This window comes from Indicator indicator, chromosome 4 (assembly GCF_027791375.1).
Source record: "Indicator indicator isolate 239-I01 chromosome 4, UM_Iind_1.1, whole genome shotgun sequence".
Classification (NCBI taxonomy): Eukaryota; Metazoa; Chordata; class Aves; order Piciformes; family Indicatoridae; genus Indicator; species Indicator indicator.
This window is the reverse complement of record NC_072013.1, coordinates 4,571,297-4,597,620: the sequence shown is the minus strand read 5'-3', so window position 1 is coordinate 4,597,620 and position 26,324 is coordinate 4,571,297. Positions and strand designations below refer to the sequence as shown.

Below are 26,324 nucleotides of genomic sequence, written 5' to 3'. Positions count from 1 at the left end.
CTGCCTGCCATGTTGCCAACAGTTAACAAGTCACAGTTGCTGCCAGATCAAGGAGGATCTGACAAAGTTTGCAGCCTTCCCTCCCTCTTCATGCTACTTGGCTATATATCATCTCTGTGAGCCACTGGCTCATGCAGGTGGGAGCACTTCCTGCAATAGCAAGTGGAAAAGTATCATCAAACTCAGCAGCTAATTAGCACAATGACTTCCCACCATTGTGATCAGCAGGTGATTAACTCAAAACCTTTAGAACCAAAAGCACAGGTCCATACCATCTGAGTGAGAATCTACAGGAGTCAGCTTCTGAGCAGAGATGTGACACACCAAGCCAGAGCCTTACAATAGCAAGCAGCTACTGATCTCTACTAAAGACAAATGAAATCAAGTCTGACTGGAGTTTCAATGCTCTCCCTGCCAAACAACTACAGGAACACAGCCCTTCTGTGTTATAAAAAGGTTTGGCAGGAGAAAGTAATGCACAATTCATGTTTAAAAATACTCAGTTGCTGCTTTCCCTGTACCTGTAATTTTGTTGCAAGGCTGTGAAGCACAGCAAGAACTCTGAAATTAAAGGCTTGAGATCCTTGAAACATATACAGAAGAGTTTTGCAAATATTACTTCTTGACACTGGAGCATAGCTGGGGTCTAAGTGTCATTCATGTTGGATGCTGCAAGGTAGCAACCTTGAGGTGTAACAAGAAACTGAAAGTGGAAGAAGAGTAAGATAGACTAAAAGGGACAGTTACAAAAATAGACTAACACAGGAAAAAGGCACCTGATAAAACAAGATACTGCTTTCCTGGAAGAGGTGGATTCAACATTCAACAGCTCTTGACATTCACTAGACAAAGATTTTTTTTCCTGGCCTGATTTTCTTCAATACAGTAATTTGATGACCAGCCATCTATGTGAGGGTTGCTGCAGATACCATAGCACTGACAGCTAGTGCTGCAGATGCCACATTCACTAAGACAATGCTTTCCCCTGCTAAAAGCACAGACACTGGCACTGGAATAGCTGGGATCAAAACATGAATGACTGGCAGCTGTCTTTAAAACTCCAAAGCATCATTTCAGTCTCCCATACCCCCCCCAGATGCTGATCTTCACAGCATACTTAGGGCAGAAAATAAATCACCTGCTATTTACACTACGATTTCCATAGCAATTTCAGAGAGAATTGCTAAGAAGCTACGTAGTGCCAAGCTGGAACAGTCTGGCTCTGAGCTCAAGCCTGCTAGGTGACTGTGATAAATGATTAAAGGTGACTGGAAAGCAAGGCAGTATACAGGGATAAACAACCTTCATCTTCTCTCTCTGCAGAGGGCCTGTGAGACAGGCAAGGCACAGTGGCTCAGGAGATTTCAAGCAGGCTCCTTTTCAGTCAAATTTTTAAAATTCAAGGTCAGAACGAAAAAAAAAAATGTAGACAGCAGGGCAAGGTAGAATGGAGGCACCAAGATACTTACATGAAGCTTTCTAAAACCTCACCATAAGAAAGGTTGTTAATCTTGATAAAAATCCTAATGTCTCAGACACTGTCTGGCTCTCAGACTGAAAGATGCTTGGATTACCAGAAGGAAGACACAAACACGCATGACAACCATGCAACTACCCACAGTCTCCAACTTGTACCCATCTGACAGCTAGAATGCCACTGCTGTCTGATTAATACACATATTGCTCAAAAGAACAGAGATTTAAGTAGTCAGTTATCCAGGAGTCTAAGGATTCAGAGTGTGAGTCTTTTCAAGAGGACCTTCTCATGGTCATCCTCTGCATCTTCCAATGCAGGTAGTGCAAAAGCCATAGCAACAGGGCTACTATACCCAGAGTTCTCCATAGAGAGCATGGTACAGTCACACATCTCCAAAGCACCAAAATCAGCCTGACATGCAGCAGATCATGTGGTCCTCATTTGCTGTTCCCAGGCTCCTTTTGCTGGCTCTAGAACTCCCAGGAGTCCATCCACCGGAGCCCCGCCATGGGGCTGCTAGGGTCAGAGGCCATGGGTCCTATCATCCCATAAGACAGAGGATGGAAGAGGTAGAAGCTGTGGAAAGACATCAAATGTCCATCAAAGACTGCACAGTTTGCTGTCTCAAATCTCTGCACGAGATTACCTATCTTATCCTAAGGGACCTTTGATTTTGGCCTGCTCCAAGCTCCATGGTGGACCTTCTTCTAATCTCTGCTGAACACAATATATACACAGTGCACAGTTCCATCACAGGTGGTCTTTTCTCTTAGAAAGCAACAGCTCTGCAAAAAAGCCATCTCAGAAAACCAGAACTATGAAGAATTTGCCTGTATTGGAGGGCCGTGGCACCACCCAACATTGAGACTAGAATCAGAAACGACCAACCTGCAGGGTTTAGAGGAGAATACAGCACTCACACTGAGTGCTGGGATAAAAGAAAGAGTCCCTGCAATGGAAAGATGTTGTATAATGCATTACTGGTACACAAATACTAAATCTGATAATCAAATTTTAGGATTTGGGATTAAGCTTAATGACAAATTCAGCAGAGAAGAGAGACAGAGACTAAGGATAATTAACTGACAGTAAGATTTCCATTGAGACAGAAACTGTGATGCATTCAGAAGTTCAGCTTCCAGTGCTCACCTGTACACAATGAGTAGGATCAGTGTCAAGAACCCCCCTCCATATACTTTTCTAGCTGTGGTGTTGGGTGACAAGAATCCAGCACAGAACTTCAGTAGTGTGTCCCAGGTGATCCCTAGGAGAACGAAGAAGTACAAATCAGGAGCAATGAAGAGGCCAAAGAAAAAAAAACCTACTATGCTCAGCACAGACTAGGATGACAAAGTGTTGTTAACACCAGAAAAGCTTGTAAATGTTAAATTAATTTATCTTAATAACCTCCAGAACTGCAGGTATTGTGCTGTATCAGTAGAAGGTTCTTTTTTCTTACCGTTCCCTGTGAATAAATGCAAAAGAGATCTGGGCTCCAGCATGTTAAATTGGTACAAAAATCACTGGAAGAACTACTAAGACTGAATTATAAACAGACATGACAGAAAAGTGGGGGCAGCAAACAAAGGGAAGCAACTTGTACAAAAGCATATGTGCAAACAGTGACATAGCAGACAACAGGAATCAGGTTCCCAAATTTAAATGCCCTAAGCACTAGACATAACTGCCTCTCCATGGTGGTTAACAGGAAAAAAAAAAAAAGAAGCCAATTTGGCAATGCAAGCTGCTTTATGAAAAACATTTTGAATTAGTCAATGTTTTCAAGCACTTTGCACAAGCAATCAGAAAACCTGTTAAAAGTAAATAAATAAACACTGTTTAGCCTGAAAACAATCCAGTTACCAGAATTGTCTTCTTCCAGACTCTAGCACTTACCTGTCAACATGCTGGAAAAAAGCATGGCAGGAAAGTAGTGGTGAAAGTAGAGAACTCGTCCCATCATAAAAAAAGGGAGGTAATGAAGGAGCCAGCCCAGTGTGATCTGCCCTCCACCACGCAGGACAATTCTGGACAGTTCTGGAACACAAATAAACAGACCTCAGCAGAGAAAAACTCAACTACAGTTCCTTATTGCAATCCTTATCACAAGCAAGTAAACTCAACAGATGGTTATCTTTGCAGGAAGTCATGTACTGGTCTGAAACTGCTTCCAGCTTCTGCAGCATCCTAGCTGCGCTCATTAAAAGCATAAAAGCACCTTAGGAGAACAGTTAGCAGGCAAGATATGCAAAGTTGTAGGTCTCAAAAGACTGGCAGATGATTGCGTGATCATGCTCTATGTTAAGATTAATTTGCAGTTGCTCAGGACATACGTCACACTAACGACATCGTTTCAGTTTCTGATGTTTTTGAATTCTCTCTGCAGCAATAAGACTACAGGCATTCAGATCATCACTTTTCCAGCCTTTCCTGGGAAGAAAAGTTGCCCATCTTTCAGAGCCTCAAGAAGGGACCAGGAGCTCTGGCGGCTGCATGCAGCTTAGCAAATAGCTAATGATAGTTTCATGTCACGTTTTTGAATTCACTTCCCACAGAGAGAATGAAGCAACCACTGGTATAAACTGGAATGGTCAAACTATCACTTACTAGGGTTTGTGAAAAGCTCTACAACCCTGGCATTGGACATAATGAGGAATCATTGCATCTTTGCATTTTCATAATCATAAATTCCTGTTTTTTCTTGCATAATCTGCTTTTCACAAATATCAGGAAATATTTATCCTTTTAAAACACCATCTATATTACAGTAGTACAGAGCACATGCAGAACTTGAGAGCAGGGCACTGATGCAACTGGTCTGTCTCTCCTACAGCCAATACAGGTAGCAACTTCAAGCACTTCTGCTGGATGATCTGCCCAGTTCACTACTATATGAAGCTCACATTCTTTTCCTTGTGTCCAGCTTTGAAGGTCTTTGTGCCCATCTCTGGGGCCCAAAGACCCCAGACACAAGAAGGGGTTGGACCTGACGGAGAAGGTCCAGAGGAGTGCCACAAAAATGATCAGAGGGCTGGAGACCCTCTCCTACAAAGACAGGCTGTTCAGCCTGGAGAGGACTGCAGGGAGACCTCACAGCAGCTTCCCAGTGTCTGAAGGGAGCCTACAGGAACGCTGAGGAGGGACCCTTTACAAAGGCATGTAGCACTAGGACAAGGGACAACAGTTTTAAACTAGAGAAGAGTAGATTTAGATTGGACAGTAGGAAGTTCTTTACTGTGAGGGTGGTGGAACACTACAACAGGTTACCAAGGGATATGGTTGAGGCCCCGTTGGAGATATTCAAGGTCAGGCTTTATGGGGCTCTGAGCAAGCTGACCTGGTTGGGGATATCCCTGCTTACTGCAGAGGGGTAGAACTAGATGACCTTAAAGGTCCCTTCATGCCCAGTGCATTCTGTGATTCTATAACATTGCTCAATAACCTAAGCTCAGTGGTTTCTCACCCTTGGCAGATAAAGGTCCTGCCACCCACACACTTTCAAGGTGCCTTGAAAGGCAACTGTGAAAAGGAAGCCTGTGATCAGTAACCTATGTGAGGTAAGTATCTCTACTAGGAAACACTTCTTGGGAGCTTGCAAAGCAAAATAAGTTAAAAGACATAGGACCAGTAGATCTCTGCCTCAGTAAGGTTTCCCTGACATGTTTTATCACTTTCTCCTACTGACAAGACCCAGATTCTCCTACTGACAAGACCAGCCTTACAACTGGTCATTTCTGAGCTGAACTGACAGCAGCTGTGGCCAGCATCTTGACTTCTGAACATTTCATGAGCAACTCCTATGCTAGGCTGAGTGACAACCTGCAAAGCTAACATATCAGCTACTGACTAATCTAAGCCCTTGTTTCCAGCAAGAAAATAAAGCCACGAAAGCCTACTGAGACTTATACCTTAAAATGCCACCTTATACCCATCCAGCTCCAATCTCTCCAGCAATGGAGTGGTAAGACTTTTGAGGGGCCACTGATCACATTTGCTGCCTGTGAGTCACTTTCAGAGTTCTTCTCTTTGGCAAAGTAGGTGTATCAGGGCCCTTGCCAATTTGAAAATTTCCTATCACGTCTTGCAGACTTAGGAAATTTGGCAACTCATCAGGAATGGTCTGCCATGTAAAAGTGAGATTTATTCATCAGAGTGATTATTTCTGGCATGGAACCTCTGTTAACAGTCACATCATTCATGCTTTTCGAGGCATTCTGTATCTCAGTGTTTTGTACATGCAGCTGCCTTGAGTGTAACTTGTTGGATCTCCAGGGTTTCAATACAACATAGAATGATTTCTGTAACACAGGCAGCAGCCCAAGATGAGCTTTCCTGCATTAGCAAACCAGGATGTTGTAACAGGGATTCTATAGTGCGAGAGGGATAGGAAGACTGACCTCACCTTTGAGCTCAGGTGTCAGTTGGACACCTCTCTTCAGGGTAACTGCAGTAGAAACTGCTATCAGAAGATATAACCCAATAGTGACCAGATTTAGCCACCAAATCACCTACATAGGAAGAAAAAGGAAGATTTAGGACTTCAGGCTGGACACTTGTGCGTTGAGAGCAAATGAAAAGCTACATGCAAGCATAAGAGTACAATGAGAGAAACGACTGAAAAGGAGGAGGAGGAGGCAGAGAATTGCTGTCATTGGAAGAAGCAAGGCTAAGCTAAAACTTGCTGAGCACATTGGCATGGAACCACCCACTCCAGCTTACCGGGTTTCCCAGCAAATACACCCGAAAATCAGTCTCATTGACACCAGAAAAACGCAGGCCCTGAGGAAACAGACCAGAAGAGAGTGAAATGGATTTCCAGCAATCCAGTTTGTATTGTGCACAGTGTCAAAGGCGAGGCAAATTCCCATTCATGCAGCCAAGGTGTTACAAAATAAAGCTGACAGCATCTTTAATGAAATTAAGAGGTGCTATGCTTCAAGAAGCACAGCAAAAGCACTAGAAAACAGAAAGGAAGGTGGAATAATCAATATACCTGGTAGTTGATGGGCCAGTGCCAAGGCTTGGATGTAACTTCATTGTCCTTTGGTTTGAGGCCACTGTTTCCCTACAGGTAAGATACAATTTAAATGAGAAGGCAGTTATGAGGCAAAGCCTGCACAGAAACGTCTGAGTACACAAACACACAGGAACATTCCTCCTGAATAAAGGCTGGAGATGGTCACAATGAGGACAATGAATGCTTTAATATTACTGTGCAAGGGAAAATGTTCTTTGGGCACCATTAGAGGCACTATTCCCTCATGTCTCTCCTACAGCTTCTCTGTCACTGACTACACATGTTGCATAAGCAAAACCTCTTTGTTCATTAAGGAACTACTTTGACAGGTTTTCCTTCACTCTGGAAAAAAAAAAGCCGCAGAAAGATTATTTCCATGGAAACTCATGCAGGTGCTTCCTTACCTGAGACAGTATTATCACTGGTTGCCATGGAAATGCTTAGCATTAATATTAATTTGCTGGACTACCTTCCTTCTCTTAGGAATCTGAGAAGAGCTTCACAAACAGTGGCAAATAAAACCTTAGACTCCTTTCTGTATAGATTAACTCCTTGTTTTTCAGACAAAAGATGGAAACAGAAAGGCTGTGGCCAAGAGCACAAAGAACAGCCATGGGGAAAAAAACAAGAGCAGTCCACCTTGAAAGTATTACATACAGCTCTTTTTTTAATATCAGGGATAAATAGAGAAATCTGAAAATTCAGCACTTTGATTTAACTTCAAAAAAATAAGAAGTTTCTGATTTTCAATCCAAACATTTACTTTCTCCTACCTGTCTGTTCAGATAATTCTCCTGACTGACCAGAGTCATATCCTCCTGCCTCACAAGTAAGAATTTAACTTGAAAACCTTCTAGTAGGGTAGGGAAAATTTCCAACTCCTCTTTGCAAAACCAAATTTCAGCAGCGGAGGAATTGCACAACTGTAGCTAGATCACACCAACAGCAGAGCCAGGCATAAAGCTCAAGGCTTCCAAAATTTTGGAAGATTTAGCTCCTTTTTCTAATTATAAACTCAAGTAGGCTGCTGGGGTATGTAAATTCTGCCCTAGCTTGCAGCCACCACCAAGATACCTAAGATGCTGCTGTATCTTTTTGATGCAAGAGAAAACAGGGAGAAAATTATAATCTAGAATTAATGATGTCTTACCCGGATCATAACCATGTGGGATTCCAGCAGAATTTCTGCGAAAGAAGGCTTCAAAACATCCAAGCTGATATTGGGCACTTTAGAAAAAGAGAGAAAAATAAAGGCTAGAAGTCTGTATGCTTTACTTTCATTTGCCTCTTTCATAATAAACTAAACTCTCTCCTCCTGTGCAAATCTTTTTCTAGCACTTCTTTTAATTACCTATCCAGTTCATTCACATTCTGAACACAGAAGCTTGCAGTCAGAAGTATCCCCCAGCTAATTTTACAACTGATGTAACTCCTAGATTCCCTCCTTTACTTTCAGGAGCAAAAAAAACAGATAAAAAACCATGAAATATACAGTTCTGTATTTATAGGTGAAATTACAGACATAGGCTACTGTTTGTCTGTAAATGAGCCATGAGCGTGGGAACATAAAATGCATTACAATAGAAGAGTAAGTTCTACAAATTGACAGCTCAGGATTTTTCTCCTTTGGTTTGCACACAGTTGGCTCTGAAAGGATGAAGAACAGCAGGCTTTTTAAGTCAGAATTTAGCCCAAGTAATCTGCAATTCATGGAATGAAAATGGTATCAAATAATTCAGGCCAAATGAGGCTGTTACACACATCTCACTCCTGGATATGGCTGCAAGGCACATTTGTCATTACTGGGAAACTTAGCTCTCTGTCACACTTCTATTCATTTCTTGATGGTACTGCAAAGCCATCATTTAGCATGACCCTGGTAAGATAAGGGAAAAAAAATTACACCAGAACTGTGTGGATCCTGGCTTTTTTTTGTTTTGCAATAAATCATTAAAGTGTATATCACATACTCATATTGATGACAGAGATTCCCAATTAAAACAATGATGTTAAAACTAATAGCCTTTACTGCAGTGCCTATAAAACTTCACACCTTTATTGTCTATGAAGATCTCCAAGTCCTTAGGAGTCCTTATACCTGCATTACACTCAAAGTATGGTTACTAGCTTACAGTACAAATAGTGAAGTAGAAAAAGGCCATGCACCTCTGAACAACTGGCCCAAATACAGCAAGTTTGTACTTGATTTGGGAAAGAGCAGACAAATCCCAAACACTGAATGCCAGTTCTATGGCTCTATCTGATCTGATGGCTCATTCCTTCCTTTAACAAGCTAACTTTCACTCTCAAAGGAAAAGGAAATTAATAACTTACACTTAGGGTTGATATGATCTTCAAAGTTCCAGAGGGAATTGGGAGTCTCCTTCAGGTATGGTGTGCAGGTGACTTCCACTTGTTCCCAGCCCCTGAGGAACAGCGGAACAGTTAACTTTGGGCATTTAAACTAAAAAAACACACATACAAAAAAAAAAAAAACACACACAAAAAAAAAACCCAAACACCCAAAAACCATGTCCATGCCGTGGGATTTTTGAAGATGATGCACACTGACAACTAGAAACTGTACTTCAAGTCAACTTTTAAAGTCTCTCCAGAAGAAAATCACCATCATTAAGTCAAGTCATGCCTAAAACAACTGTATTACAGAAACAAAAGAATGACTACAGAGGATCCCACCAACTGCTCATACTATCTTTCATCCTATTTCTAGCAGGCCATGCCAAATACTTAGGGAGAAAATGCATCAAACCCTGCAGTAATGTCACAGATTAACAAGGAATTTTCTACTCAGCAGGCTTCAGCACTTAATTCTCTAATAGTGATTACTTCCCTTTACACTCCTAAAAAGACATAGAAATATACTCCAACCATCCTTATTTGCAGTTAACAAGTATTTTCTCCCCTCAGATCTTAACATCATCAATATTTTGTAACAGTAACTTCTACTCACAGAGTGCACTTGTGTTAGGGAAAAAGAAATACTCCCTTTCTTGAACGCTATTGTCAGAGGCAGTGATTTATTTTTGGGTTGAAACCAATCATATTGGTTTTACTGGTAAAGTCTAAATGGCACTGGCATTCCTGACCAGGCAGTCACTAGAGATATCTGCCTGTGTGAGCATTATCCACAGGCTTTCTTAGAAGCCCTCTTTACCATGACACAGTGATGGGAAACCTAAGCTAGCAGTAATGGAGGCTGTTCTGGAATCAGAAGCAACATGAGCACACAGCCTGCTGCTTCAGGATCCATGTTAGCATCCCACACAGCACAGCTTTGCAGATACAGCAGCTTGCTTGGCATTAGTCTGGATGTCTCTGCATATACCTCCTCCTAATGATGAAGATATATAATTTAAGGATATCCTGACCTCTGCTAATAGCTTGTTACTCTTCCCCTTGCTTCAGAGGTTGCATGCAAAAATGACAAGATGATCTTCCAACCACAAAATAAATTAATGCCAATGAAAATTAATTTGGAGGACTATGGTAGGAGAAATTGGGAGTGCAATGCAAAATCCCATGGGTTGAGATAAAGAGAGTTTAATAGAACAATACAAAGTAAACAACAGTAAAGAAGTGATACATAAAAATGAGCAAGATAAAACATGACACTCAAGGCCTGCACCCCACTGAACCCTGTGTCCAAGAATTACTTGGACTGCCTGCCCCAGCCCCTCTTACATAGCTGACAGGAGGCTGCATGGTACAGAACACCCCACTGGGTGGCTCAGCTGTGGACCCTCCCAACTTCTGGAATGAATTAACCCTATTCTAGCCAAACCCAGGGCAAAATCCATGAGACACTTTGCTCTCTCAGTAAGAGATACCATTATTCAGAGCTTTGCAGTAGCAGACTGCATAACCCTAACCCAGATCTTCCCCTTTGGTTTTATTTTTAGTACCTGCCAGTGACTTTTTTATTCTTTTACAGATAAACACATGGAGGAAACGTGCATATTGCCTGGTTTGAAAGTACCATTGAGCAAAGGAACACATCAGCAGAGGTGGAGGGGGATTACAAGCTATTTACCATTTTGGCAGAGTCTTTCCAGAAGATCCCAATATACACCCTGTGGCAACATGAGTTAGCCTGACTTGACTCCGCAGGACTTTGATGAGCTTCCCAGTCCTTCTGCCCACCACTTCAATCCGCCAGAAATCATTGGAGTCCCCTGATCCATTCTATCATGCAAACATACAATAGGACAAAAAAAACCCCAAGACCAGAAACCAATAAACACAACAAAACAACACCACAAAAAAAAAAAAATTACCAACTAGAAGAGATAGGGGATTAAAGTCCTGCAAACATGAAGCTCTAAAACTCTAATGGTGGCGAAATTAAACAAAGCTCATGCTGTCCTTGTTCAGACTTCACCTAAGAGGTTTCCCATCAGGAAGGGACAATCCTAGATAGGAGCAACTACTCACACGTGCCTTTTTATCTTGCCAACCTTAATTTTTTTTCTTCCAATTCATATGTGACTGTTGCTCAGTGTTACATTTTAAATGCGATTAACTTGGCTGCTTCGCAAAAGGAGTTTAGGCAACAGCCCCTTGCATTTGAAAATTCAGCCCTCAAAGCAGATTTCATTTTCATGATTCAAAATTCTGTCATCATTCTGTCAAAAAAAAGCACTTGACTATGTGGCAAGGCCAAATATATTAAATAATACCTGCCAGAGAAAGTTCAAGGTTGCTTAGTTTGGCATTTCAACAGTTGAATGTAGCCAAAGGTAGACTGACAGTAAAAGCTTAAATTATTTTCTTGTCTGTGTTCACATTAAATAGACCTTAAATATGAGATGAACTATTTTATGGTAAATCAGTTTTTCCTCCAGCACGGATGATGCACATTTATCACTTTGGCTAATAAATTAAAAAAAAAAACCAACCAACCCCCAGAAAAGACTGTCTTGGCATAGTATGAACTTTCCCCCAAAGATGGAGCTTTTGTTTTATCCTGCCATTCACTCACTATTCCATATCCAGTGACCTGAAAATGCTTCCTTGTCAGAGGAGCCTCATGCTGGTGACTGTGAAGATTTCTTGAAGTTCTGAAATAAAAAGGCAAATCTTGTTTTGTTTTTATGTTTCAGTCAATCTGTGATAAGAACTTTGGTCTGAGCCATTCAGAGAGCTGCCAGTGCTTTGATCTCTGAATTCCAGACAAGAACAGGGCAGGGCAAGGTGCAGCCTTAACAGCAACAGGGGCCACAGAGGTAAACTGCCACTTCCCACCATGAGAGCCTGAGCTCTCATGGGGCAGTGCTGGAAAAGGAGGACAGCACGAATAAATCCAATCCCCAAGCTACAATCCACCACCTCCAAGTGGAAAAGACAATGTTGGTTACAAGTTTTTGTTTTTAAATTGCAAGGTGGGACTAACAGTCCTCTTCTTGCAAGAAGAAAAGCAAGATTCTGACCTCTACTGATTATCAGTTTTGCTCTTGAGGAGAAAGACTGTACTACTTAGGCATAGATTTTTCTGAGGGCAGAACCAGTGGCCCACTAATATTAGCACAAGCTGTGTATGATGCAGATAAACAGCCTACTGTCCTAATAGGAACTACTAACTGGGGAAGCCAGAAAAGTCTAACTATATCCTGATCAGTCCTTAATAAAACCACTCAGACAACAAAACACTCCCCACCAACAATGCAGCTGCATCCAGCCCAGCCTCATCTGCACAGAAACCCTCTGCTCAGGCTGGATAAAGCTCATATGCAAGGAGACCAGAGCCATCTGCTGGATTTATTCTGCAGCACCAGAGTTCTATCTCCCATTCTGGAGACCTAGTCAAGACCAATTGCCTAATCAAGATTCCATCACCTTCATTATCATATCTTTGGTAGTAAACCCTAAAATTCAAGGCTTTAAAAAACACAATCTTAAAATACTTCTGAAAATTTAGGCAACAATTTGTAAACACACAATACTGGATACGATGTGACATGATTTCCAGGCTCACAAGTTCAGAGCTTCTGTTTAGAGTTTTCTGTTAAGAAATCAAAGCTGTGACAGCACAGAGAACTGTAGCATAGTGACATTAGGCTAGATGAAAATTAAATATCAAGCCACTAGGGTTCCCTTGCTTCCTTTCAGGTATTCCTTGAAGGCATCAGCCAATATTTGTGCTCAAAGCATTTCACTGCTGTGATCTCAGTGCTGTCAAGAACTTCAGTGGGTGGATACTGTCTATAGCCAGAGGACTAAGACATGTGCAGCACACTTATAAAAAACCACCACACTCTATTTGCATAGAAAATTCAGAGAGTTGGGACAGGCAATAGAATGAGGGTTCTGAAATTGCTTCTTTGCAGAATAGTTACTCTTTATATTGCACGTTACACAGCTGAAAAAAAATGCCTCTGCTACTTAGGTAGGTGATTCTAATGACGGTTCTGTTTAAAAGTTTCCCATTTTACACCCTTCAAAAGATAAACCATAGAAAAAAAATCCACAAACCCCACACTGGAAATGCAGATATACAGATACCTCTGTCACAATCTATTCAATCATGCATCTTCTTTGAATCCCAGAAATGATCCTTACTCTTTGTGTTCCAGACGAATAATATCTCCATGCCTCACGAACTCCACAGGGCTCAAAGGGTCTGACGGATCTGCCGAAGGAAGGCAAACTATTCACATCAATGCACTGACAAACAGATCAGGGTGTTTGAAAGTTCCCTCAAGCCTCAAGCAGACAATACAAGGCAAACTAATTTTTGTCTGCTTTAAGCCTGGTGTAAACAACTGCTCTGGTTTAAAGACCAGAGGGCTACTCCAAAGAATATCACCCGAAGGAGCACATACTGCTCCCCTTAAAAAACAGGATGCCTGGTCAGGCTCACTGAACACAATAACTACATTTTTTTTAATTAACTATAAAATTAGTCTTGCAACACTGATGATAATTTTGTTCCATTTGCATTTTTGTTGTTTGGACAGTTCTTGTCCATTTTTATAAACACAAGCTTCAGGAGAAGAAAGGAAACTCTGCCAGATCAAATATGCCTGAGCTACACTCTATGATATTCTAAAACAACAGATGCATGTACAAACCACAGAGCTCCACATTCAGCACTCCTGTCACAGGCAAATATCCATGCAAATCAATCAGCACAGATACCAGAATGTACCAGGACCCAGTGTTTACCATAGCCATAACAACAGATTGTATAAAATATTAACTGAGTTCAGATTAATTTCCTCTCTGTTATTTGCAGCCCTACCTAGCTGAAATGCTGTCAATGCAACCTTCAGCTGTACAATCTGGACAAAAAACCAAAACCACAGTAGACACAAACAGCACTGATCAAGATGGAGCCAGGTTACTCTTGTTCTTCCTCATCTCCCCCTTGTACCCATACCTTGGAGGGAACTTAGAATATTTAAGTGAAAAACTGAACCAGCTTTATAAAAGGCATGTTACTGGTATTTGTTACCTGCATCTGAATCATGTTTCTTTATAATCCACAGGTTATTTAAATCCTTATGCAAGTAGGCAGTGACCTGAAAGCACAGGAAAAATTACTTTACCAAACAGGAAAAAATCTGGGGATAGCAGACACACATTTGCCAGCAAACTGCAGTCCCAAATGAATGCATCAGTAACACATAAACCTTGGGATGATTTTGATGATAGTGACCACTAGAAAGTTCCTTACTGGCCACTCCTTAACCTAGATCACACTTTTTATTCAATGTATAAGCTGGACACTCAGAATCACACTTATTGCCCGTTCACACGCATCATGGGCCTCCAAGACAGCTTGAGCTCCTCTCATCCTACTTCAGATGCTCCTTCTACAGCAACAGAACATCCAAACCTCAACCTTTTGGATAGTCACTGACCAGTTGAGGAGATGGAAACAGCACTGGCTTTACAAATGAGCAACACTGGTAGAGACTGACAACAACTGGTTGCCTGTGACAATCATAATACTTCTGCCAAAAGATCTAGGCAAGGCAAGGATTTAAGGATCATCTGCTGAAGTTGCACATGCTACACAGCTGATCCTAACTGGCCTACTCAGCCTTACACAGAGTAACTGATCCTACTGCTACCACGGCAGGGCAGGTCACCTGGCCCCAAGGCAACCGTCTGAAGCAGCATGAGGAACTGCACTCACTTTGCTCATTCTCCTCTTCCAGCAAGCAACAAGCCTTGCTCTGTGGGACTCTAGCCCAGCCTCAGACAAGTGCCTCCCACTCAGGTGGGCGCAGATAGCCTAGTGGGTGGGTGAAAGGCAGAACATAGAGAGATGTCTCAGGTGGAGGGGGTGGAAATGGAGAGCTGGAGGTGGACTGTCATACCTTGAGGTTATATCATTAGAAGGGAAAGGAAAACAGGAGGCAGAGAGAGATCACTACCTTCATTGTTTTCCTACCTAAATCTCCTCCAGGTTCTCAATTCTCTTTCCCTCTCCACAGAATCCAAACTCTCCAGATCTTTATCCCTGTCCTACCTACATAGTAAGCATCTCCACCCTTTTCCGCTTAGCCTCAAGGAAACTCCCACCAGTGTTCTCACTTCACTGCTTTTAGTGTCATAAAGCATTTTCTCTGCACTTGAATTCTGTCTATCCTTGAGCCAGTTTTGGTCTGACGTCATCTACAGTAATCAACATGAATGCCACACAGAGAATTGGTTGGGAAGAACAGCAGGAAAAGAAGACTGAGACAAAGTTTTCATTTCTGAAACCTTCCTCACTGCAGTGACTGAGGAGAATTAAAAAGCAGACACTTGTTTTTCTCTAGCAACTTTCTCAGAACAATTTTTAGACACTAACACGCAAACTGCAAAATACATCTTGGGAAAGGTGCAAGAGCTGAAAAGATTTGGGAAGCTTGATGAAGATGGACAAAGTGAGAAATTCACTTCATTTTTGTACTGCTTAGTTAGTGATAGTTACCTGACTTCTGATTTTCTCTTTATCTCTTGTTTAATCAGAAATTCTTGGTTCAGATAGCTTCATTATGGTTAGCTTATGAATGTAGAGATATCTAATTTAATGAGCAAAGCCTTACAAATTCTTTGGCTACAGAGGAGGAAAGCAAGGCTCAAAAGGGCAGTAATTCATGTAAGGTAAACACAGCAATGAAACCTACAGGGCATTTGTTTGAAACATAAGTTTTATAGCCTTCCTTGAGGTAACAACAGCACTTTCATTATGGAAGATTACTCTGAAATCCTCCTGGCCTCCATCTATGGAGGGCGGTCATGCTACTACAACGAAGCCTTGCTGCTGTAAGTCACCTCTCTGGTGCAATGTAGTAGGCTGCTTTCAAGCACCATTTTTGGTAACAGATGCTGAGTAAACACATAGCTCCTGTCACAGTGACCCGTAATGCTAAGTGCAGTGGGAGCTAGTTGATGGTTGTAGTCAGAGGCAGAGCTCCTCAAGCACACCAACCTGCTGCTGGCGAGCCCCAACCCCCTCTGGGTAGAGGTGCCAGTGGGAGTGAAGGTATCCCCCTGCCATCCGAAGGTTCTTCATTGTGACCACAGACCCGTAAGCCACATCTACATAGGAAGGAAGGAGGCAAAACAAGCATAAGGCAGCTCTCCTATAAATATCCCCCCCAGCTAGTCTGCAGCACTTTGATTAGGCAAGCATTCTCCTACTTGGTTTTGATGACAGCTCATTTCCTGTTTGACACATCATTCCTCACAGCTCACTGCAATTTTATCTTCCCTCCCCCACCAAAATTCATTAAAGCTGTTACATAACATTTGGCTGAGGCACTTAAAATTCTCCCACCTAGTTTTAAAATTATCAGAAGTGCTAGTTCTTTTGTATGTAATTTCGGTAATAAGAGGTTTGAAATAACTTTGCCTATATAGGAGTATGTGGTCAAATTAAAACATGACCAAGTCTGAAAAGCATGTCATTGATTTGAAGCACTCCATTGCTGGACCCCTGGAGCAATTCCAGAGGGAATGGAGGCAAGCTCAGCTATGGGATAGCAGAGCTGATTCTCTGGCTTAAGATACCTTCCTTTGCAGCCTGCCAACACCAATGAGAGAACATAGTCTGGGAGAACAGACCTGATGCTCTCACAGTAACAGCTCTGGAGCAGGGACCTGCCAAAGAAAAGCTGAAGTAACCAGAAAGCTAAGCCATCTTAAAGGCTCAGTAGCTCCTAGCCAACCTGAGTGTTAGGAAACTACCACAGAGCCACCTTTCCCCTACATTCATATGCATGCTGAATATAGCACATCTGAACCAGGAGCACTGATGTGTTACAAAGGAGTTGATAGTCTTCATTTACACATCTTTTGAAAAAAATCCCACAACTGAGCAGCTATAAACCTAAGGTAAACAGGACAAATCTATTTTTGTTCTTCCAAGCAACATAAAGGCTAAAAAAATAACAAGATGCATGCATACAAAGCAGTCAAATCCCTCAAAATGGCATCTTTCCCTCTAGAAGGAACACAATGAAAAGGCTAGTGACCATGTCTAAACATGGTGTTATTTGCATCCTTCTTCTCTTCTGCTGATACATAAAACTGTGCAGAGGAACAGCATGGATCTGACCATGACCACAAAGGTAAAACCTGAACTGCCTTGCACCGAGTCACAAGGAGACCTTGTTTTTATTTAAACTCTCAGGTACACTGACAACACTCAGAGTGGTTTATTTCTTTGGGCACTCACATTCTGGAACAGAGACATTATGCAGGTTGTTCCCAATCAGCTGGGACTGAAATGCTGAACTGAAGAAACCATCTCCAGGACCACTACAAAGGAGAGCAAAGAATGTGACAATTCAAAGTCTGGCAAAACTGTTATGCATTACCAAATTGTTTTTACAGAAGGAAGATGACAAAAAACAGGCAAGGCATCAGAAGAATGACTTTAGTGCCCCTAGATCCACACACCTCTAATGTTGTGAATCATAGCAGACAGAGATGGTCTTGCAAAATACTGTCCAGAGCTGCAAGGCCTTGAGGTCACTGAAGTGTATATTCTGTCACTGCACAAAGCTGTCTTTGGAGGTGTTCTTATGACAAATAAACTGACCCACTGTCAGGTTAGATATAATAAAGCCTCTCTCTTTGGCCCCTTAAGTTTCATTTCTGCTAAGAGGTTAGTAGTAAGTCCAGTTGATTTAAACTGAAAAATAACAGATTTAGTTTTATATTCACCTCATCTCATATGCTTGAATATGGAAAAATATTACTTGGCTATTTTACTAGCTGTTGTGCTCTCTCACATAAAACAAACAAACAAACAAACAAACAAAACATCTCTTGGTTGCAGGTATTCAGAGAAGAGACCTCCTTTTGGGCACACTTAGGTTTTTTAATCACAGTCAAATCATTCTTCAGGAATGCAATGCTTTTTGGTTTAATTTAAATCACAAAAACAAAAAGAAAAATAATGGTGTTGAGACACTTTCAGGTCCAGGAAAGAGAGGGGGAAAAATTTAAAAGGAGACAGAGAATTTGGTTAGTATACTTGCTTGGCATTTCAGAAAATCTCAAGTTCAACTTCAGTTTCCTGGCCAGAGCCTTTCAGCAACAGCAATGCAGAACTCTAAGAAAGGAATTTAGCACAGACACAGCCTGTGGCTGTGCTTCTGACACTGAAAATGGAGAAATCCATCATCAACAGGCTTTAATTCAGCATAAAGACAAGTGACTCTTCTGGAGAAAACATTGTGAAATACCTTTTATTTAATACTGTAAAATGAACAGCAAACATAGCTGTGTAGAGGGCAAGCGGGAGCAGGATGAGGCAGAGTACACGAGCCAGTAAATGCTTCCAAAGCATGACCTGTAACAAACACAATCTGGATCAAACAGTGCAGCTGCAGGAATAACTCCACTCCTTACTCCACAGGACTCTGAGCAGCACCCCTATAGCTCTAGCTTGCCCAACAAGCAAGCTCAGAAGGCTGCAGAACTACCTCAAAAAGGCCTAGAGAGAGAAAAAAGCTTAGGCAGGCCTCGCTGTGCATCTCCAAAAGCTGGAACTGTAGCACCTTGAAATTTCATGGTCTCAGGAGGAAGACAAAACACAGCTAATAGGAGAGTTTAACTTTTCCAAGTACTGAGCATTGCCAACTTTGGGAAAGGAGGTTGGACAGCTCCCACTGAGAATACTTTGAAAACAAGGACCTTAACTTGACACAAAATCACAGCAAAGAGATGGCTTCCAGAATAGTAAATGTCAAATCTAAGCAAAAAGGAAAATGAAAACTTTCTCCCAACAATTCTCCCTGGACTGGACTCCCCAGAGTCTCCCTACAATCTGCACTTCTGGAGGTCCTAGCTATGCTTCACTTGCAGAAACCAGCTTACTTAGGCAAGGATGCTCTCACACAGCAACTTCTGTTGCAGCTCAGACAGAAATTACAGAAAAGTCAGCAGGAAAACCTGTGAGTGTTTCAGCTGCCTCAACACAAAACCTGAGTATTTTATTTAAGCCACTTGGAAAGGTGGTTTGTACACAGATGCTGAAGAAGCAACTACACATTCACATCCTACTGACACTGCTGGCAAATAAATACTGTAAAACATAAGGTGGGTAATAAATAGCTGCAGGAGAAAAAAAACCCAAACATTTGAATAGCTAAAAGGTTTTGCTAAATATCCACATCTAACTTCAAAATGGGTGAAACCCAAATACTTATTAAATACTTGCCACTTGGAAAAACGCTGATTGATGGTACATAGCAAAATTTACCCAGTGGAGAGGCACATGAACTGCTCAAAATTACCACAATATGCTTTAACCTTTGTGAAAAGGTTTTCTTTTAACGACAGACTTTAATGCAAAGTCAAAAAAGGAGGACACACATGAAGGACAATATCAAGCAAACTAGAACAGTGGATCAAAACAAGCCGAGAATTCTAGAAATCAAATTAGTCCCAATTTGCACATAAATAACCATGAGAAGTTTCCTAAAAATGCAGAGAGAAGTTATTCAGGCTTTCAGGGGCTTAATCCTCACTAGTTTGTTTGGGGTTTTGTTGTTGGGGTTTTTTTTTTTGGTCGGTTGGGTTTTTTAATCTCAAGTGACAAGGCTACCAAATGGTTATTCAGAAAGCATCTTCCTTCTGGAGTAAATTTCTTTACATATTCTAACACTCAAGGGCTTGCTGCCTCTGCTGCCAGCAGCACAAATGAAATCACTGTGCACCCATCTTCTTGCAGAAAGCTTAGACATGATGGATTTGTTCCATTTCAAATGCAATTAATTGACTTTGCTCAAGTGTTTCTCTGGAGCTGAAACACTGCATGTTGGCAACCTATATTGATTCACATTTATCAGAGAAAACAAATCACACAGCAGGAATAGAAAAAGTCACCCCAAACCCCCACTGTTTATGATACAAACAGGACAAACAGTTAAGTGAAAAAAAATAGAATTTTCAAGCTTCAGAAAAGGCTGAGATGAAAAAACTGAATGCCTTTTAAAAGATGTGCTTGAAAAATTTATTTTCCTGCTGGTTGCAAGACAGCAAATGGTAAATCAGATTTTACAGTTTCCAATTACAAAATGCAATACATAAGAAGAGGGCACTTAAACTCACTAGCAAATTTCTTAAAGCTGTTAAGAAGTAAATCTGAAAACAAGCAGGCTATCTATGGCTGCCCCTCCATCCTCAGGACTGGCTGTGGAGACAGCAAGCTGCACAGCATTCCTGTGATTCATGATGCACTACAACATGCTACTGCTATGTGGCCCATGCCCCTGTACTCTCAACCATTTCCAATGAGCATTTTTAGCCCAGACTGAAAAAAACCAAGTAACTAAGGCATTCGGTAGGGTAGGAAAAAGCAACCTTTTTGCTGTGCTCTTATGACATTATATGCTGCTAAACATGTATGGGGTTTTGTTGTTGGGTTTTTTTTTTCCAAAAGTATGGCAATAGTTTTTCCATTGCAACCTTCATCTTAAATTCCTGACACTCACCAGTGACAGGCTGAGGTTCCCCAGCAAGTCCCATAGGTCATAGATTGTGTTCAGGCCAACCAAAAGGACTACAAAAAGGCCAACAAACTTTACCCCCATTGCTCCAGCAAGGTTCACACCAGTCAGGCTCATCCAGAACCACCAGGAGGCAGAAAATGGCCTGCAGGACAGACAGAGCAGGTCAGTAAACGAATGACAGCTGCATGAATGGGCATCTGCGATCAGGAACATGAAGAGCACATCAGTTACCCTGCAGAATTACATTCCATCTTCTCAGGAGCCCATGAGGAACAGAAAGACAAGTCTTTCATTCGTTTTAGAATGATGAAAGCATACAGGCTTCAGATAAAGGGTTGTGAAGCCTTGTTACAGGCTTCAGAAGGGCCCAAGACATAAGCCTGGGCAGCTCTGGATCTCCCCTTTAATGAAAGGAGCGTGATACCAGGTATATGCTAAAACACCAGTGTGAAGAACATCTGACACATGGAATGTCTGAAAATAGAAGAGGATTTTTACTCCATGAAATGCAAACTTATTTCTCTCAGAAAGCTACGGACATGTAGGAGAAGAGGAAAAAGGAACAGCCACTTTTGCTAAAGCAGAAAGGCCACAGTGGAAAACCCAAGCACAAACAAAAGCTGCCACAAAAAGCAAACTCCAAACTAAACTAACATTGAACCATGGAGAAAAGAAAGAAAAGATGACAAAATTTAAAATCTTTTCTGACTCCTTATACCTTTGATGCTTGTATTTTGACTTGACAGAATCCCTGTGACCTGCTAAGCAACACAGTAACTACAGTTGGCTTTTCATTTGCATAAGATCACCTAGTTTGAAAACAGGATTAGCTCTAAGAATGAAAAATAAGTTCAAGTCAAGGCATAAAGAGCTAATCAAATACTGCCCTGTAACTTAGTGCCTGCAGTCCCTGGGATATGTGTTGTAGGTGAGGATGGCCTTGAATGGCTCTACATGATGCTGCAGGCTGCATTTTAACCATGTGTGCTGCAGTCACGACTGATATGATCTGTTCTTGAATGTTTCATAAAACCAATTGCTAATATATTACACAGTATTCTAAGCTTTTGTATCTCTGAATTCTGGATGCATTATGGGGAGGCTACTCTGTACAGCCCAGCCACAAAGAAGCCTTTTGACATATCCAAATACATAGAAATCATCATCCATCTCTGAATGGGTCTACAGCAAATATCATCAGCAACTTGACTGCTTTATTCAGAAACATCCTGGCTGTATTTCCCTCAAATTTTTGCCAATTACTCTATACCAAATAAATCACACTATTTACCTCAGCTAGCAGCATTTTATAAGTGCTTACAGGATTACAGTTACAAATAAACTGTGTTTTCTCCTCCTAGAGACAAAGTGACTAGTTCAAGCTAAAAAATGAGTGGTTTTGCCACTAATGAGAAAAGCACTGGGACAGGTTACAACCATCCCTCATTCCTCCTTCTCTAAACTACAACACTCTATACTAGCTTTCTTTCCTGTCAAGTTTAAAAAAGCTTTAACCTTAATTTTCAAGATTTGCAGTTCCATAAATACTATTTCTGCTGGGATTTTCTTTCATGCTAAAGTAATCTAAGTCTCTCTCATGGTTTACCTTAGCCACAATACTTTCTCCCCAGTTTCACAAACCCTCATACTAAAAATTTCTCTCCCCTACCATGAGCTGTTTTCACTTCACATTACCTGAAGCAATCTCATCTCAGCCATTCACCCAGACTACTGACAGACAAGCTCTATTAGTTTATCTGTGTGACAGTCGAGTACCTATAGTTTAACAAAATCAGTATCTTTAGCTTACCTATCTGCACAGCTGTTACATTTCACCATACTCAGGACTGCTCCCATGAGGAAGAACATCAGAATGGGATCCAGAAGAATATACTGGGACAAGGTAATACAGCCTGTATCTGGAAAGACATGCACAATGAGGTCAATAAGAGCTGCAGTTTCAAAGTGAATCTAAGATTGCAGGAAGCAAGTTTCCTCAGTGTAGTCAAGACAAGGGGAACAGGGGAAATTTCAGAAGCAGAAGCAGATCAGAACATTTCAACTTTTATTTGTGCAACAAATGAAAAAAGCCTTTACAAAGCCTAGGCAGTACAACAGTATTTGCAAAACACCACTTGGGAAGTGCTGCTAATATATTCAGATGGAGAGTGTTACAGACAGTCATGATCCACCTACTAAGGCACCAGAATGGTGCCAGGGGTTGCTACAGGAGAAGTCATCTTTCAGATGTTACCTACAAAAAATTAACATGACTTCAGTTATTTAAGTCTCTATGCCTCAGTATCTGTGTGTCCTCACAAAATCCCAGTTTGGTAACTCCCTTTGCAATGTTAATGTCTCCATGGCTCGATTCAACAAGGAAATTTATTCATTTCTTATTGTAAACTCTTCCACAGTAATGCAACAGGCTGTTAAATACCTCTATAACTAGTATGGGAGTCATCAATATTTCACTAGTGGGCAAAATCATTCCTGACCACCCATTTTATAAAAATTCTTAAAACTGAGATGAAATGTAGTCCAAAGCTGTGGTTACACAGATAACAGAAGTACATCAGAACTAAACAAAATTCTAAATTCTCAAGGGTTCCAAGCTTCATATATATATAAAACAGAATTATTTTGCTTTAAAGAACCTCTCTCACTAACATCAATATCTTCTGGCTAGTTAACAAAGAATAATACACAAATTAAATTCTCTGAACGATTAACCTGCTTGATTTTGCCACAGCAGCAACACCTACCAAAAATAATGATGAAAGCTGTGAGTAAGGCTGCTGGTAGTGACTTTGACAGTTCCAACACTGTGAGGTAGGCAAAGGGAACCAGGCAGGAGCCAAGAAACGCACAGAACTGCAGGAAAAGAAGATCACTGGAGTTACAACCCTCCCCAAGGTGAACATGCATCCCTTCCCTCATCTTCCACACCTGCCAACAGCAGGAGGTACTGCACTGTCTGAACTGACTCGTTAAGAAAATCAGATAAAAGCTAAATGAACAGAGACACTGTTCACAGAAGGACAATGGCTTGTTCTGTAAAGGTGTCAGCAACAACTGCTGGTCATTCACTTGCTAGACAGATACTCATAAAAAGATATGTCAAGTAGGTGCACTACACATCCACCATACTCTTCACAGGATAATGGAATATGAAATCCAAGAACAAAATACACCCACAGGTTCAGTGTTCACACCCACAGTATTCAGCAGTTCAGTATCTTACCTCCACTACACAAATGAGACTGAGGATAATTAGAGAACAAATATCATAAAAAAAAAGGCAGCATCACAGTATTTTTTTTCTTTTCAGTGTCTGTTTCTAGCACTTCTCCCATGTTTGGCTCAGGGAATTCTAGAACCATGAATAGCTAGAGACCCAGAAACTAAAACCAGACAATATACCTTCCCAGTTTTTCTTCTTCTTTCTAAGTATAAGCAATTTGCCACTGTTTCTTCTTTTGACTCGTGTTATTTGCTGCCAGTTTTATGAATCTTGGTCTTCCTAGGTAGCAGAACAGCCAGAGTTTCCGATACAATTCCACCCCCTAGCCTGACTTGCCCCACCAGCTTACTCAGCTCAGTGTCACTGGTGGCAGCAAACTGCAGGTGGCAGTGGATGATTCTGGCTTACCAACGTCCTTGGCTCCTCAGCAGAGCAGCCAGGCACAACGGAGTGGGCAGAAGCCAAATGTTCCCTCCACAGAACAGGCAAAATTTCCATTTCAGTTAGCAGTGTAGTCCTACTAATTAGCAGCAAGAGTTGGCCTCAGTAGTCACTTTATTTTCTTACCTGGCCTCTCACAGATAGTCATTAAGGCTTACAATACATCCACTAACACTTTTCTGAGGAATTTAAAGAACAGGTACCAGGCTAAACAGATCTCTAATCTGATCTAGGAGACAACACTCTGTACTGAAAACCACAAGAGCTAACCAGCTTGATACTAGCCTGGAGAGCCTTACCCCTCTCATTCCCATGTAGTTGTGCTGCTCATATCTGTCCCCTGGCTTTTGGAAAGGAAATGTACCATCATAGCCACTAAGGTAGCCAGCAAGTCCAATCAGCATCTGAAGAGGAAAGGCAAAGAAAAAAAAAATTCAAGGAAGTATCATTGGAGGAAGAACTATCCAAGCTAGCAGCAGATCTGATCCAGAGGATAACTACTTTATCCAGACATATCATCCAAACAAGTTTATGTACAGAATTCATATGCACGCATAGTGCCTTTTGTTTAAAAGCAAAATCAGAAGGGATCAAAAGGACTTTCACTGCTGACTACTAAGCATAACGTCAACAGAAAGAGTATGTGTGATATAGCAGAGAGAATTCTGTCTCTGTAGATTCTCCCATAGCTCCCTATTATTATAGTTTAAGATGACTCAGCCTGAAAGGAAGGTTACTTCTCTGGAGTCCACCTTCACCAACACTATACGCTGTTGCTAGAAGAAGTTCTTAGATTACAGAACAGCAAGTCGAGGCTTTCAGTTGTTTGTGGCAGGCATCTCGTTTACACATACGCTGTCACAAACTCTTTGGTTCTTTATGAACTATGACATGTCTCCTCCAAATCATGTAAGAACCACATTCGTGTTTTTATTTCAAACACGAAACATGCAATATAGTTTTGCTTTCCCGTATTAGAAGTATTTTCACAAAGAAGGAAAGATGCAAGCTGAGGCTCTGGATATAAAAAGACAATTACCATGATGTCAACAATAGTTATGAAAGCTGTTGGTGTTAATCACACCTTTCAGCTAGAAGTAAGTGGAAGACTTTTGTCAGCTTCTAAAACTTGCAACATAAGAGCAGTTTACCTTCCCCAACGGGGGATGGACATCAAAGAAGAAGGTTCGATTAATGTAGTAGCTTCCCATCTTCCCAAAATGAGTTTCATCCCAACTGGTAAAAAATAAACAAAATCAGCCATCAACCTGATAACACTGAAGACAGAAAAAAAATCCCAGAAGATCCTTTTACCCATGCTTTGCATCATACAGAATGTTAGTATCACACATTCAAAATGAGACAACGCACTAAATTCACTGGGAAACCATGGAGAGTTCTTCAGCCACTCCAGGGAGGGTCCCTTTTAATGAAGTTGGTATTAGCATTCCAAAACCTCTAGCCTGCCCTTTTTCGTTCCACATTAAGGCTACAGATGTTAAGACGTTAACTCACGGATCACCGAACAGTCTCCCCAAACCCCGGTCCCCTCTGTGTGACATCGTGGGGACGCGAGTGGGCTGGCCAGAGAGCACGGCGTTTCCTCACAGCCCTCACTGCCAGGATCCCGCCCCAGCACCTGCCGAAAACGAGCACTCGCTCGCAGCCGAGCGAGACAGGGGCGGATGCGTGCTTGGGAACGGGACGAAGGCTGGGAGTCTGGGCGCACTCCCCTCCCCTCCAAAGGGGCCAAAGCCGGCTGTTTCCGGGGCACCTCCCGGGTGGAGACAGACACCCACCCACAAACAGGCGTCTGGGGCCGGCACGCCGCCCGCGGAGCAATGCCCCGACGGAGAGGCACAGGCCTCCTCCCGGCCCGTACCAGACATGCGGCGGCTCCGGTAGGCGGTAGAAGCGGGAGACGAAGCTGAGGAGAGTGACGAGGGCCAGCGCCGCCCGGCGAGCCGCAGCGGGAGGGGCGGCGGAGCTCACCGCTCCCCCTGGCAACCGGCGGGCCTCCCGCCGCCGCCGCCCGCTGCGCGGGCCCGCCTCGGCCTGGCCGCCCCCAGCCGGCAGCATCCGCGGGGCTCCGCCGCGCGCAGCGCCGGGCCGGGCGCGGCGCATCCTGGGAGACGGAGTCCGGGGCGGGGTGCGGAGCACGCCGGAAGA

At 42.1% G+C, this 26,324-nt stretch overlaps 1 protein-coding gene across 1 annotated transcript; it reads right to left on the bottom strand.

Moving 5' to 3' along the window:
* Positions 1 to 1,947: 1,947 nt before the first annotated feature.
* Positions 1,948 to 26,234, bottom strand: POMT2 (protein O-mannosyltransferase 2). The gene is made up of 21 exons (XM_054400405.1): positions 26,038 to 26,234; positions 25,307 to 25,391; positions 24,455 to 24,559; positions 23,236 to 23,344; positions 22,281 to 22,389; positions 20,453 to 20,612; positions 18,200 to 18,306; positions 17,185 to 17,267; positions 15,937 to 16,046; positions 13,966 to 14,032; positions 13,071 to 13,140; positions 11,494 to 11,572; positions 10,546 to 10,697; positions 8,829 to 8,920; positions 7,645 to 7,721; positions 6,471 to 6,542; positions 6,197 to 6,256; positions 5,880 to 5,985; positions 3,374 to 3,514; positions 2,627 to 2,741; positions 1,948 to 2,053 (listed from the first exon to the last, which is right to left on the bottom strand). Exons 1-21 carry the CDS (start codon positions 26,232 to 26,234, stop codon positions 1,948 to 1,950), a joined length of 2,202 nt encoding a protein of 733 aa, XP_054256380.1.
* Between the last annotated feature and the right edge of the window lie 90 nt (positions 26,235 to 26,324).